At 40.8% G+C, this 14,231-nt stretch overlaps 2 protein-coding genes across 2 annotated transcripts; both read right to left on the bottom strand.

Moving 5' to 3' along the window:
- Positions 1 to 284: 284 nt before the first annotated feature.
- Positions 285 to 2,880, bottom strand: LOC117553084 (cofilin-2-like). The gene is made up of 4 exons (XM_034226865.1): positions 2,577 to 2,880; positions 1,351 to 1,637; positions 892 to 968; positions 285 to 776 (listed from the first exon to the last, which is right to left on the bottom strand). Exons 1-4 carry the CDS (start codon positions 2,577 to 2,579, stop codon positions 670 to 672), a joined length of 474 nt encoding a protein of 157 aa, XP_034082756.1. The 5' UTR covers positions 2,580 to 2,880; the 3' UTR covers positions 285 to 669.
- Positions 2,881 to 4,338: 1,458 nt separating this feature from the next.
- On the bottom strand, positions 4,339 to 8,214 carry LOC117553076 (cofilin-2-like). Its single transcript, XM_034226858.1, has 4 exons — positions 7,942 to 8,214; positions 5,647 to 5,933; positions 5,414 to 5,490; positions 4,339 to 5,301 (listed from the first exon to the last, which is right to left on the bottom strand). The coding sequence occupies exons 1-4, from the start codon at positions 8,017 to 8,019 to the stop codon at positions 5,186 to 5,188; spliced, it is 558 nt and encodes a 185-aa protein (XP_034082749.1). The 5' UTR covers positions 8,020 to 8,214; the 3' UTR covers positions 4,339 to 5,185.
- Between the last annotated feature and the right edge of the window lie 6,017 nt (positions 8,215 to 14,231).

Raw genomic sequence — 14,231 nt, 5'->3', positions numbered from 1 at the left:
AAATTAGTATTATAGTCCCATTCAAATGTACTCAGTTTCCAATACATTTATTATGGACATATCACTTTCAGTGGTTGGTAAAAACGCAAGCTAAACCTTAAAACCCGGGTTATCCGAAAGTCATCAGGCCAACGAAGATAACCTCCCGAGTCTGACACTAAAAGGGAGGGAGAATCCTTTTGAAATACATCCAGGTGCTAAGACCAACCCCCAGCTACCTGCTAATTATAGCCTGATCCTTACCTGCTTTAAGTGAGAGAAGAAATAATCACACCCATGCCAAATCGGTTGAATAGAGTTTATTTGACAATACATAGAGTCCATCAGCTGCTGCATTTTGACTTTGTAAAAGTACCATTTATATGCGTTTATCAAAGTGTAACAGTCTAGAAAAAAACATCAAGTATATAATGGTTATTTTAAAGAATTAATACAATTACATCTCAACAAGACTGATTTCACAACCAAACTGGTGTGACAGGACAGTTTATAGGGCACATTTGTTTGTGGTACAGGAATCTAACCCCATCTGGAATCCAATCCTTCCCTTTAAGTTTTCTTGGACCAATTCAAAATACACAGATAATTTGGAAATGTTGCATTTATCTACTCAAATCCCTTCCAATGCACCATGCCTGTAACAGGGGAAAGGTAGTTTGTTTAATGACCCTATGCTGCGTGGCCCTCAAGTTTTGATACTTTTTGTTTTAGGCGATCTGTGAAACAGTCAATGTCCATATCTTCAATGTCATTCACCTCCAGAACATGCTTGACACCTGTTGAAGAAATAAGAGTAACTTAAAACAGAGGGAACACCATTCCACTAGAACTATATGTAAAATCAATTAAATGTGATAAAAACATTCAAGCAGAAAAAGAAACCCAACTTACCCTGCGTAGTCTTCTGGATAGCAGATTTTGAGCTAGCATACTGCATTCTACCTTTGAGTACTGAAGTGCCAGGAGCCCTGAGGGGAAGAATAATTCCACATTAGTCTAGTGTCGCACCCAGGGGCGCCGTAAGGGGGTGAAAAGTTAGGACGATTCTAAGGGCCCGTGACTGACAGGGGCCCAAACCATTTTAGAACATTAAGAAAAAAATGTTTAAGTAACCAATGTGATTATCTTTTCATGGGGCCCAAAATCCCTGGCGGCGCCCCTGGTCGCACCTTCACTTTAGGATTCTCACACACAATAATATAAATCCATAGAAAAAGCTCTCAAATACATGTGAGGATTTTACAAAGATAACATTGTTAGTCCTTCTCTACAGTGTGCAGTTAGTTGAGGATGCAGATGGTGTATACATTTAAGAGTATTTAGGGCTTAAATTAAAGTACAAAGACCTACCACATCATAAAGACCAGTTCCTCTTTTTTAATGCCTTCCTTGGTTTCAAAGTGGCAGTCGTACAAGAAGTAGCGGCACTGATCAGCCAGCATCAGATTCTTGACGAACTTGTAGACATCTTCCACGTCTTCCAGATCTTTTTGCCGGTAGATTTTCTCCACTTTAATTTCCACATCGATATGAAGTACCACAATTCTTATCCGTTCCTTCTCGTCATCATCACTTTTCACTACTTTCATTGCATTGAAGATCTGCTTCACTTCGTCAGCGACTTTTACTCCAGACGCCTGTTTTGAGAAGACACAAAACATTAGATATTTAGCACAAAGAAAATATACACGTGTTGTCACATTTGAAATGTATCCAATGTTTGACACATTTTCGGTTACAGAGATATCGTAAGAGACAAAAACAATCAATACAATGCAGTTAAAATTGATACAGATGGGTAAGATGTTGTATTTTGAAAATGAGAACTACAAATCAAAGTAGATGTAAGTGGATGGATTTCATTTAGATTTAGTGACTGGCAAGTTCCGCACCATATCTTATTTTAAAGATAAATGTTCATAGTCTTGTAAAATTATATTAAATAAAATAAAGACCACAGTATGATCACTTTAGTGAGATGTGGGTCTTGGCTCCTGTATGAGCAAACTTTGTTCTCTCATACTTTGAGACAGAAAGCAGAACTGAAGAGATTAAGAAACAGGAAGTTCTTCAAAACTAGGCTTTAGGGAGAATTGTTAACACTACTAATGCAATTTAATTTGCAAATATTCCATCAGCTTTCAGCAGTAGCATGCCGTAGCTGTAGCTTCCCTGTGAATTTTTAAAGGCCTTGGCTCTGTCACATTCCAGTCATTGTGGAACAAGTTAGCACAAGAAAGGCCGCCCCAAGGGATTCTCTCTGAACAAGTTTGAAGCACGGACAAAGCTCCCTCCATTTTGGAGGCAAAACCACACCTTGAGCATGCCCTTTCAAATTCCAAACTCTCTTTTCACTCAGCAAACTATTCACTCGTAGAAACATCAAATGAACATCTTACACTCTGTAGATATAATGACAACCAAGCTTCACTGGTGTTCAACGTTTTACATGCTGAAATGAGTGTGTTACTTCAAAGTTTCATCATCTCTACATGCATGTGCTTTGGGGCACACATAAGTTGTTAAATGCCACAGCACAAGGTAATCCTGCCATATTCTTTGTGAAAGGTACTCACCATTTTGCTTGTGATGTGTGAAGGAAACAGGCAACTGAGAAAAAATGGCAGCAGCAGTCAAAATGCTGAAGGGTCATAAGGAAGCAGAGCAGGTTGACTCAGAGGAGGAGCTGGGCTGAAGACACCACCTCCAAAGTAGCCCATCCCCCTCTTCCCAGGTGTGCAAGACAGTTTCAGCTGCAACCTCAGCATTTGCATGTATTCACATTACATTTGATGCCTAAATCACATTAGATTTATGGGCTTCATTGTCCATCACAATTAAAACATTTTAGTCACACTTTCCATCATCAGTTAGGTAGAGACAGAGGCCTTCCTTTTTAATGCAAACACCAGGTGAGCTTGAGTCACTCACCGGTGGGCGCGGCAAAAAACACCCTTATATGGAGAACAAACCTGTCCACATACTTGGCCTTATAAGGTAAAAAAAACAAAGGATGAGTGCTCAAGTTAAGTCAAAGGATTTATCAATCTACCTTAGGAAAATTGAGACGTTACGCCTCCATGAGATTCCAATTGTCGTAATAGTGTTGATCTCCAACACTTAGATTTCCACTAAACACAGTAAATATTCAACAGATGTATATACTAACAACAATCTGGACAATATTACGTTAAGTGTACGTTTGAATTTGTCCACATAGTTCCTGATGTTTTTCATTTTCTGTAAAGAGTGATGAGTCAGTGCAGTTTACATGATTCACAAAAAGTAACGCTGGTGCACATTTCTCTATAACATAATCCATTAATTTAAACTTTTGTTCTAAATAATTTAAATATCAGTCAAATATAAAAAGAAAATGTGGATTTTCCTAGCACTCTTGTAAAGGAATCAATGTATAGTTTGAAATGGGCAATGTAATGCTGCTGTCTGCCTCAAGACCATGCTTATTTGTAGGCATTAAATAAAAACACTACAAATATCAATGAACAAAAAGATAATAGTCTAGTCTATCTAGTTAAATTACTGCACTTTATTATTATTATTATCCATGGCACACTAATATTCTTCCTCATTTTTAGATGATGGATAGTCCAGAAACATATTTAAAACTCTTCTTTTGAAACAGCATTCAATAGATACCAAACGCTTCCTCCACAGTGACTATTTTTAAATAGAGATACTCTGCTTCAGCATCACAGTGGCTTTGCTTCTCCTGTGGGGCTCAGTGGCTCAGAGTCAGAGTCCCGCCCACATGGACTACTGTCTGTTTCAAAAGCAGAGTGCATAAATGTCAGCACATGTCATAGCTTGCCTGCTTACATTTACACTACACGTTGCAAGCTTTGGAATCTGTGACTTGTTAAGAAAAACTGAAATATCCTGTATGTTAAATAGTTGAAAGCCTGTTAAGCAAAAGTATGATAGTTAGGTATATAAAGCCATCTTTTGGAAGCCTAGTTTTTATTTGTTTTATCATAATAACTAAGGTAAGGCCTGTCTGCCAGTTCTAATGGTAGCGTGTTCATGGTAGTAAAAGGGGAAATAAAACCCTAAACCACACGGAGCAGGAAATGGCTGCTGCATAACTCTGTGTCAGTCGAAAACTTCATGCTGCTGCAAGCACATTGTCAATTTGGCCACAACCCTTTCAGTGACGTTGAAGCAGCAAACCTAAGTCTATGAGAACTCTGACATCTACTGGTAAATTACAAAACCTGAATTGTTCATCTGTGTTTGCTTTGTGTAACATGGGGTGTCTGAATCTCTTGTATGTTTTGGGATAACTAGTTTGAGGAAGGAAGAAATGTGAGGAGACGATTTGCATTTGCTAGCTCAACAGAGCCCAGATTTATTACCTCACCACAGCAACAGTTAACCTGAGGTTGAGGTGTCCCCAATAAGTCAACTCAATCAGGGTGGCTAATCTGCCGCTTCTTTGAACTTCACAAACACAATGTAGCAATTTGCACATATAACCCCTTTGGCCAAGCATGTAGATACTGCTCAGCCATTAACCAACTGTGGTGGACACCTCCCTCAATAAAACCACAGCTACACATTACTCATAAGCAAGAACTAATACCCAGCATTACAATATTTTTGCAACCATCTCCTTTTCTTACTGAAGCGTCTATGTTTGAAAGGCTTGAAAGCTCGCTAAACATGCAGATGTGTTCAGTTTGTCAATACTGACATATTTGTTTGCCTAAAGCTATCATATGTACGTCTAATTGGAAAAGCATCTAATTTTGTTTTAGATTTATAGTGACTATTTAAAAAAAAAAGATAAAGTGTACCATAACATAGATGGGTTTGCCTTTTTTGAGGATATTTAATGCAAATGAAACCATGTATGATTTCATTAAAATGAACCCTACAAATTGTTGAAGGGCCCTAAGCCTGCACTGCCTGTTATCTACGTCCTTTTATGGCTGTAGAATAACAAGAAATGTGGAAACAATTACAAGAAAAAAACACCAAAGTCCCATTAAGAATGTTAACGAATTAATAAAGTTACACCCGGATAAAACAATTTTTTAAAGCCAAAACAGTGTGCTTGGACAGTTTGGAAGGGTACAATGACTTGATTTTGGAATTGCTGCTATTATCCCCTTACATTCCTTCAAATGTGCCTTGTTATGAAAAATGGGAGGAGCAGTTTGGTTTAATTACCCCTCAAAGGGTGCCCCTCCATTTTGAGAACGTTATGTTTAAGGCGTTCTGCGAAACTACCCGGCTCCATATCTTCAACGTCATGCATCTCGAAGATATGCTTGACACCTGTTGAAGAAAACATAGTTACTTAAAACAGATGAAACTCATTCAACTTGAACTGTAAAGTCAAGCGTAATGAATGTGATAAAACATTGAACAAAGCAGAAAAAAAACTTACCCTGCACAACCCTGCACATAGCACTTTTTGAGCTAGCATACTGCATTCTACTTTTCATAGGTCCATTATCAGGAGCCCTGAAGGGAAAAATAATCTTATTAAGTGTCCCACAGAGACTTTACTTCAAAACATTCAAACACGTTTCCATAGGATAAGAGTAGACTTTAAATAGGATTTTACAAAGCCCTTCTCCTTCTAAATACAGAGTATTTAGGCTTCAATAAAAAACCTACCACATCATAAAGATCAGTTCCTCTTTTCGACCTGACTCCTTGGTGTCAAAGTGGCAGTCATACAGGAAGTAGCGGGACTGGTCCGGCCGCATCAGATCCTTGATGAACTTGAAGACATTGTCCACGCCTTCCAGATCTTTCTCTCTGTAAATGTTCTCCACTTTAATTTCACCATCAATCCAAAGTTGCACGATTCTTATACGTTCCTTCTCATCATCGTCGTTTTTGACTACTTTCATGACATTGAAGATCTGCTTCACCTCGTCAGCAACTTGTACTCCAGACGCCTGTTTTGAGAAAAACACAAAACATCATATATTTTGCACAACGAAAATAATAAACCTGTCGCATTTAAAATGTATCCAATATACAAACATTTGAAGTTATCTATACAGATCACAAGAGTAACGCACAAAGTTACTCTGACCTAAGATTTTCATCGTCATTAACTCCATTGTAGCTATGTAGGCCTACGCATGACCAATAAAAGCCTTGAACCAAAGACACATTTGAAGAAATGCCTCACGGTTGTATGCCTCCACCAACCAGCCATTTACAGTACGTCGTTGTCTGTCTAAAATGTGATCACTCTATTCATATCTCCTAGTAGACATTTCTGTGAAATTGTCATAATTATCATGGATTCTTGTGTTATGGCCAAAAACAATGCTTTGTGAGGACATATTGACACTTGACCAACAATAATCATTTTGTCATCCCTGGGACCAAGTGAACATTTGTGGCAAATTTGAAAACTGATTTGAGTTTACCCATTTGGATCATATTTTGTGTGTTCAAAGCGTCTGGTACTAACCTGTGTAACAACAGCTAAAGATACTTTGCTGATCAGAGATGGGGTTAACTGTGGTTCAATTTAAGCTAACTGTCAATGCAGGCCCTGCTGGCTCTGCTCCCCACGAAGCAGCCTCCCAGCAGTGGTGAGGATGAGGCAAGGGTATGAGTCGTTTTTCCTTTTTCTACCTCCCATTTAATTATAATTTTTTTTTAAAACTTGCAAAACGTTTTGGGACCATTGCAAATCTCAGGTCAGCTCCACCCTCTCATTCTCTAAACCTAGGGCTGTCTGGGATCAGAGACTCACCATCACCTCTGGAGGAACATCTGGTACTACAAGACAGGCCATACCAGGGCTAAATGGTTAACATGCTTATTTCCGTAGGTATCTCTGGAACCCAACACATAGACGTCCTGGAAATAACATCAACTCTGTAACCTCTTCACATTCTCTTGGGTTAGATATAATGCTTTCAACTACAATTCAGGCCAAATCTTACACATTAGCACACTAGCTGCAGTGCTCCATGCTGGGACCCACCATTGGACCATTTTGAGTTCCGGGTGGGAGAAGGAACTGACGTCTAAAAGTATAACGCCAAGGTAAAAATTACAATCATTATTTCGACACTGTAGCTAGCTATTATATTGTCATTAGCAAAGCAAAGTTAACATTAGCCCAACAACCCAATTAAAACAAATCTTAATTTAATAATTCAAGTTGATCTTACCTAACTTTCTAAGTTACAGCTATGTCGAAATATTAAAGTTGGGTTTTATATAATAAAATATAATATGGGACATGTTAACATTCTTTATTAGTAAGGAATAATAAGAAAATAAAACAGACAAGATTTTCCGTGATGAATAAGCGTTCCCAGGATCTGAAGTAGGTCATAGCCTGGTGCTCTGCACTGGGAAGCTATTCAACATGCAAATAAACCAGCTTTGAACTAACAACATGCCATGGGTCTTGTCATATTCTAGTCATTGTGAAACCATTTGGCACAAGACGACAAACAAGCAATTATTTCGTAACAAGTTTTAAGCACGAACAAAGCACCACACCTTGAGCAATAGGTTTCACTGAGAGCAGAGCTCTCTTTCTCATGAATGCCCTGATCACATTCACACATTTATCCATCGATAACTTGAAGCTGCCCAGTATACTGATCCATTGGCCACTGAGCAGGGTAAGGGCTTTGAAAAAGGTAAATTCAATGGTGGTTATGAGAGAGAGGAAACTGCTGTTTTTCACTTTTCCAACCCTGGTCTTCAGCTTAGTCCTCTTTCATTTAGGCAACCGCTAAACTGTCTTTTTACCTAGCAAACCATTCCATCAAGAGAAACATCTGAACAAAATCTTACACTTGATATAACGACATATAGGCTAATACAGTTGTAGTGTAGTGTGTAGTGTATGGGGCACAAAACTGCCAAGGAAGTTTAAATGATACAACACAACACAATCCAGCCAAATAATTTGTAAACGCTACTCACCATGTTGCCTCTGTTGTGTAATGGAAATAAACTGCAATAATCAAAATGTTGCAGGGTAATAAGAGCGGGATGACTCATAAAGGAGGAGCCAGGATGAATGAGCACACCTTTCAAACTATTTGTGTCACATGTTTAAGGGTGTTTCATATCTTACCTGTTTGGCAAGAATGAACACAAAACTACGATTACAATTTGAGTGGAACAAAGTGCACCCAATTGTGGGTGGCATGTGGGTCCGTTTTTCACAATTACTGCAGTCGACACCTACAATTCACAATTATGTCACGATTTTAGTTTTGTCTGTCTAGTCATGGTTTTATTTTGAAATTCTGTTCTTCCAGTGTCTTGTCTTCCTTCCTGTGTTTGCCCTCCTGGTTGCGGTCGGATAGTTTAAAAATCAGCTCCTAAATTCTAACCCTATCTCCTATTCCTTGACCTCTGAGTGAAACGTCACGGGGTTAAGGGATAGTGGATAGGAGAATTCAAAAGGATTTAGGAGAAGAAACTTTAGAGAATCCGGCCCAATCCCAAACCACTCCCTCGACCCTACCCCTCCGTGATGGAGTGAACTCCGCCTGTAGCCACACTCGCAGCTTAACGAGGCTCCCTCCTGTCAAATGGAGGGAGTAAATACAGCAGCCAGCTTTGGGACGGCCTCGCCTCTCTCCGGCAGAAACAGGAAATGCCGTAACTGTATGGAACAACGGTTTAAATTCAGCATCTCTTAGACAAAAAGTTTAAATGAATAACTCAAATAAAACTCCAAACATCTTTCATTGTGTTTCAAAGCTCTTTTAGTTTTAAACCTGATGTTTATAAGCTTCTTAGTTTTTGCAACGGTCTGTAAATATACACAACTTTTAATAAAATGCACACATTTACCTTTTTCTAGACTAAACACAGGTATGATCATAAGTTAAAAACATATGAGGTTATCATGAGGTTGTTAACATCGCAATTTATCAGTGGATGTTTGCTGGAACTACTTGTAAACGTGTTTCCTGACGGACACACACAGCGTGACTCCGGTCAGGGAGAGACCGGTCTCAAGTCAGCACCGCTGCAGACTCGCTGTTTGAGGGCTTGATAGCCCACTCCCCCTCCACACTCGTTGCTTTGGAACAGCCCTCAATATGGCGGACACTCCGCGTGAACGTGCAAACGGAGGGGTAGGGTGTGTCACTACCCGATCTGCAGCTCTGCCCGATCTGCTGTGCGCATGTGCGAGATGGTCGGCCATATTGGACAACGCCGGACGGCAACCCAAGTAGGACAAAATTGACATCTCGACCGTCTGAACCATTCGCAAGTTTTTACATGTGACAAAATATGCATTGCGCATTCGCGAGTTTTTACATGTGACAAACGGTGATTTGCATTGCATCTGACAGAATGAAGACTTTTGCATCTGACAGAATGAAGACTTTTGTGTTTTATTACAGAATGAAGACTTTTGCATCTGACAGAATGAAGACTTTTGTGTTTTATTATTTGGGGTTAAGACAGAGCCTATCATACTGAATACATATTAGAGCATATCTCTGTTATCAGTCCTTTTCTTCAGACTATTATTGCTAAATTTGAAAGAGTCCTTACCAGCTTTGGAATTGTGTGTATATATATATATATATACACAATTCCATATATATATGGCACCTTCTGCCATATCGTCACCCTTTGCAGTGATTGACTTGAACACTGAGAATGTTTTTATGAACTTCAGACATTTTCATATACAAATGTGATCATACACCAACACACATTTTAGAGATATACATTTTTCACACACAACCATTTACTAAATTAAACCATATCCCATCATAATACGAGCAAATAAGAAGGCACAGCAATAAATATAGTGTGTGTGTGTGGGTGGGGGGGGGGGTGTTAAGATCCAGGTCCAATGGAGGCAGAGGGGAGAGGTGGGAGAGAGTTCAGCATCCTACAGGAAATGTCATTTGCATGTAATATTATTTATTCATATGGAATTATATAACTGGAGTTTGTTATCCTTTAATTTTGCTTGATTAATTAAAAAAACAGAAACACAAACATAAAAAAGGGGTCATTCAGGAATACAATTATTATATTATAAATAATAATAAAATAATACATTATATTATAATATTGAATAAAATATTTTTTTGTATAGTATTATTTCATTTAGAAAGGCAATACAAATACAATAGAATAAAAATACAATACAAAACTTGGGACAGAGCTAAGTAACTGATCAGTTAGTCACAACACAAAATAACAGGAGAATGATAATTAATTACCTTTTACTGTAAAGTTCGATGACGCACGGCGCATTTGATCTCGCTCATTTTTAGAGAGGTCTGTGTGAAATTCACCTTCTGACATGTATTCTCTCAAATTGTTGTAAAACACTAAAGTCTTCATTCTGTCAGATGCAATGCAAATCACCGTTTGTCACATGTAAAAACTCTGCAAATCACCGTTTGTCACATGTAAAAACTCGCGAATGCGCAATGCATTATTTTGTCACATGTAAAAACTTGCGAATGGTTCAGACGGTCTAGATGTCAATTTTGTCCTACTTGGGTTGCTGTCCGGCGTTGTCCAATATGGCGGACCATCTCGCACATGCGCACAGCAGATCGGGCAGAGCTGCAGATCAGGTAGTGACAGGGTGTACGGCAGTGACTGCCACTACCCGATCTGCAGCTCTGCCCGATCTGCAGTGCGCATGTGCGAGATGGTCCGCCATATTGGACAACTCCGGACGGCAGCCCAAGTAGGACAACATTGACACAGTGGCTTTTGGCAAAGCTCAAAAAGAAAACTCGTTAGACAGCTATCATACTGAATACATATTTACTGTGATTGTGTGCAAAAATGTATGGCATATATGGTCTAACAGAAGTTAAATTCATTTATCACTTATTCTGACAATGTACTTAACCCCAAATAAAAGAACCCAATAAAAAGAGTTGTTAAATAATAGTGAAGTCACGTTGTAATAACAATAACTCATCTCTCTCGAGTTTTCCTTTTGAGCTTTGCCAAAAGCCACTGTGTCAATGTTGTCCTACTTGGGTTGCCATCCGGCGTTGTCCAATATGGCGGACCATCTCGCACATGCGCACTGCAGATCGGGCAGAGCTGCAGATCGGGTAGTGTCGGGGTAGGGTGTAGGGGGCGGTTTGGGAATGGGCCTCCGAATGCACTTTCACTATCCGACGTGTTTATGATGCGCCAGCGGACGTCATTTTGTGCGTCTGCCACTGTGGGGAAACTATGGAAACTACAGTTTTCTATACAGCGGACTACAACATGGATGTTTAATTCTTTCACACACAGTGACGTCACGAGCTACCCACAATGCAACACGCGCCATATAAATATATATAAATGCGCCATTTTCCTGGAGGTGCTAATATCCTGGAAGTGCAAATATAAATAGCTAGCTAACTAGACAGGCAGAGCGCAGTAGGTTTTTTTTCTGAATTAACGACCGAAGAAATCGCTGCATGTCTTCGGATTACATCTCTGGACTTGAGGGGTGTGCTCTAGGTCATTACCAGCATAAACTAGAGCTGTGTGGGTTGTTACAGACTGCCTGCAGATGTATGGAAAAACGACAGTGGCCTTCGTCGATTTTGGCTGCATCTACGTCTAATTTCTGGAAACACCAGGTGAATACCCCACTTGTCACAATAATATTATCATGCCATTGCATATATGTGGTATTTTAGAGTTGACTAGATATTGATTAAGGCAATAGACTATGATATTCAGTACAGGAAGCTTAGCAACACCTAGACGGTGTACGGCTGCTTGCACCTCGCGTAAAACGGCGCAGACCGGAAGTACGGTGTCGCGCTCGGCCCAATACCTGTATGTGTGTGTGAAAGAATAAGAACAACGGACTCATCTAGAGACTCTGCACCGTGCTCTGATGCTGTTGCTTTATGCTTTATGAACGTGGACAACAGAGAAACATATTCTTCATGACCAAAGTTGGAATTTAAATAAAAAATGAAAGTGAAATGTATGCTCCGGTCCACATTAATACAAATGATCTCGATACGTTTGATTGTATGAACTATGAAAAGATCTTAAAATCAATACAAATGTATTTATTATAAACGTTAGTCCTTAACATCTATCACTGTGTATATCACCATTCAAACATCTTTTAAAAGTTGAACAAACCCCACACAGCTCAGAGAAATGTTGACTTTATTTGATAATTTCAGTAAAAACTAACGTTCATATTTCTCTTTTTGATTATAATACTGATGAACGTTCAAAACAAAGCACTTTGGCAACTTACCACATACGTTTTAAAATGCTTAATAAGCACCGTAACTTTCATGATATAATTTCTCCGTCATAATCGTTTGTTTCCGTGAACGGCCGACTGTTGTGTGACGCAAATGCTGCGGCTGCAATGCATTGTGGGGCAGCATTTTCTCCTCTCCTTTCGGTTAGGGAGGTCCAGTGGTTCCTAAGCTAAAGGAGGTTATAAAGGAAGTTTGAGACCTCCTTTCCTATCCTATCATTCTAGAGAATTCGAACGGCACTTATCATGGCTGCCACTGAGGGACTTCCGGGTCATTTCACTCCGTTAGGAAGGTTCCTAAGCTAAATGGACTATTCGACTTCAGCCCTGTGTCTGATTGTGTTCACCTATTGCCCTTGTGTTTCTGCCTCCCCTAGAGTTTGTCCTGCTTCATGTGCTCCCCAGTTCGTTAGTGTTTATTTGTGTCATGTTTTTTCTGTCATCTGCTTTTAAAAATAAAGCTCGCCTTTTGTTCCTTGACCTTTTTGTCCTTTTTTCAACTGCATTTGGGTCCTGATATTCCCCATTCCTGACAAATTAAACTTTGATAAAGTTCTGCTTCTTTTAACATCGCTTTAAAGTTCTTCCTGAAGAATCCCTTGATCTATAAATCCAACCTCCTTTCACTTGTAGATATAACGGTTTGTAAAGATTTGTGTTTGTTTGTTTGTAGCCTTTATTTAACCAGGTGAAGCCCCTTGAGATCAAAAGATCTCTTTTTCAAGGGTGACTTGCAAGGCCGATTGTCGAACCTCAGATTGAGGAGGAACAATGCGGATTCCGTCCTGGTCGTGGAACGACGGATCAGCTTTTTACTCTCGCAAGGATCCTGGAGGGGGCCTGGGAGTACGCTTATCCGGTCTACATGTGTTTTGTAGACTTGGAGAAGGCGTATGACCGAGTTCCCAGGGAGTTACTGTGGGAGGTGCTGCGGGAGTATGGGGTGAGGGGGTCTCTACTCAGGGCCATCCAATCTCTGTACTCCCAAAGCGAGAGCTGTGTCCGGGTCCTCGGCAGTAAGTCGAACTCATTTCCGGTGAGGGTTGGCCTCCGCCAGGGCTGCGCTTTGTCACCAATCCTGTTTGTAATATACATGGATCGGATTTCGAGGCGTAGTCATGGGGGAGGGGGTCTGCAGTTCGGTGGACTAAGGATTGCACCACTGCTTTTTGCAGATGATGTGGTTCTAATGGCTTCATCGGTCTGCGACCTTCAGCACTCACTGGATCGGTTCGCAACCGAGTGTGAAGCGGCTGGGATGAGGATCAGCACCTCCAAATCTGAGGCCATGGTTCTCAGCAGGAAACCGATGGACTGTCCACTTCAAGTAGGGAATGAGTCCTTACCCCAAGTGAAGGAGTTCAAGTATCTCGGGGTCTTGTTCTCGAGTGAGGGAACAATGGAGCGTGAATTGGGCCGGAGAATCGGAGCAGCGGGAGCGGTACTGCAGTCGCTTTACCGCACCGTTGTGACGAAAAGGGAGCTGAGCCAGAAGGCAAAGCTCTCTGTCTACCGGGCCATTTTCGTTCCTACCCTCACCTATGGTCATGAAGGATGGGTCATGACCGAAAGAACGAGATCGCGGATACAAGCGGCCGAGATGGGTTTTCTCCGCAGGGTGGCTGGTGTCTCCCTTAGGGATAAGGTGAGAAGTTTGGTCATCAGGGAGGGACTCGGAGTTGAGCCGCTCCTCCTTCGCGTAGAAAGGAGCCAGTTGAGGTGGTTCGGGCACCTAGTTAGGATGCCACCTGGGCGCCTCCCTAGGGAGGTGTTCCAGGCACGTCCAGCTGGAAAGAGACCAAGGGGTAGACCTAGGACCAGGTGGAGGGATTATATCTCTTCGCTGGCCTGGGAGCGCCTTGGGATCCCCCAGTCAGAGCTGGTTGATGTCGCCAGGGAAAAGAAAGTTTGGGGCTCTCTGCTGGAACTGCTACCCCCGCGACCCGACCACGGATAAGCGGGAGAAGATGGATGGATGGAT

Source organism: Gymnodraco acuticeps, unplaced genomic scaffold, assembly GCF_902827175.1.
Source record: "Gymnodraco acuticeps unplaced genomic scaffold, fGymAcu1.1, whole genome shotgun sequence".
In the NCBI taxonomy this organism is placed as follows: Eukaryota; Metazoa; Chordata; class Actinopteri; order Perciformes; family Bathydraconidae; genus Gymnodraco; species Gymnodraco acuticeps.
The sequence above is the reverse complement of the archived record's forward strand: the minus strand, read 5'-3'. Positions and strand labels throughout refer to the sequence as shown.

Bases quoted from the DNA above. Each gene is read 5' to 3' on its own strand.
- LOC117553084 (XM_034226865.1), bottom strand. The intron at 969-1,350 runs GTAGGTCTTTGT...TCTTCCCCTCAG, and splicing joins GAACTGGTCTTTATGATGTG to GGCTCCTGGCACTTCAGTAC. The intron at 777-891 runs GTAAGTTGGGTT...TTTCTTCAACAG, and splicing joins TATCCAGAAGACTACGCAGG to GTGTCAAGCATGTTCTGGAG.
- LOC117553076 (XM_034226858.1), bottom strand. From the start codon at position 8,019: ATGAGTCATCCCGCTCTTATTACCCTGCAACATTTTGATTATTGCAGT. The intron at 5,491-5,646 runs GTAGGTTTTTTA...TTTTCCCTTCAG, and splicing joins GAACTGATCTTTATGATGTG to GGCTCCTGATAATGGACCTA. The intron at 5,302-5,413 runs GTAAGTTTTTTT...TTTCTTCAACAG, and splicing joins TATGTGCAGGGTTGTGCAGG to GTGTCAAGCATATCTTCGAG.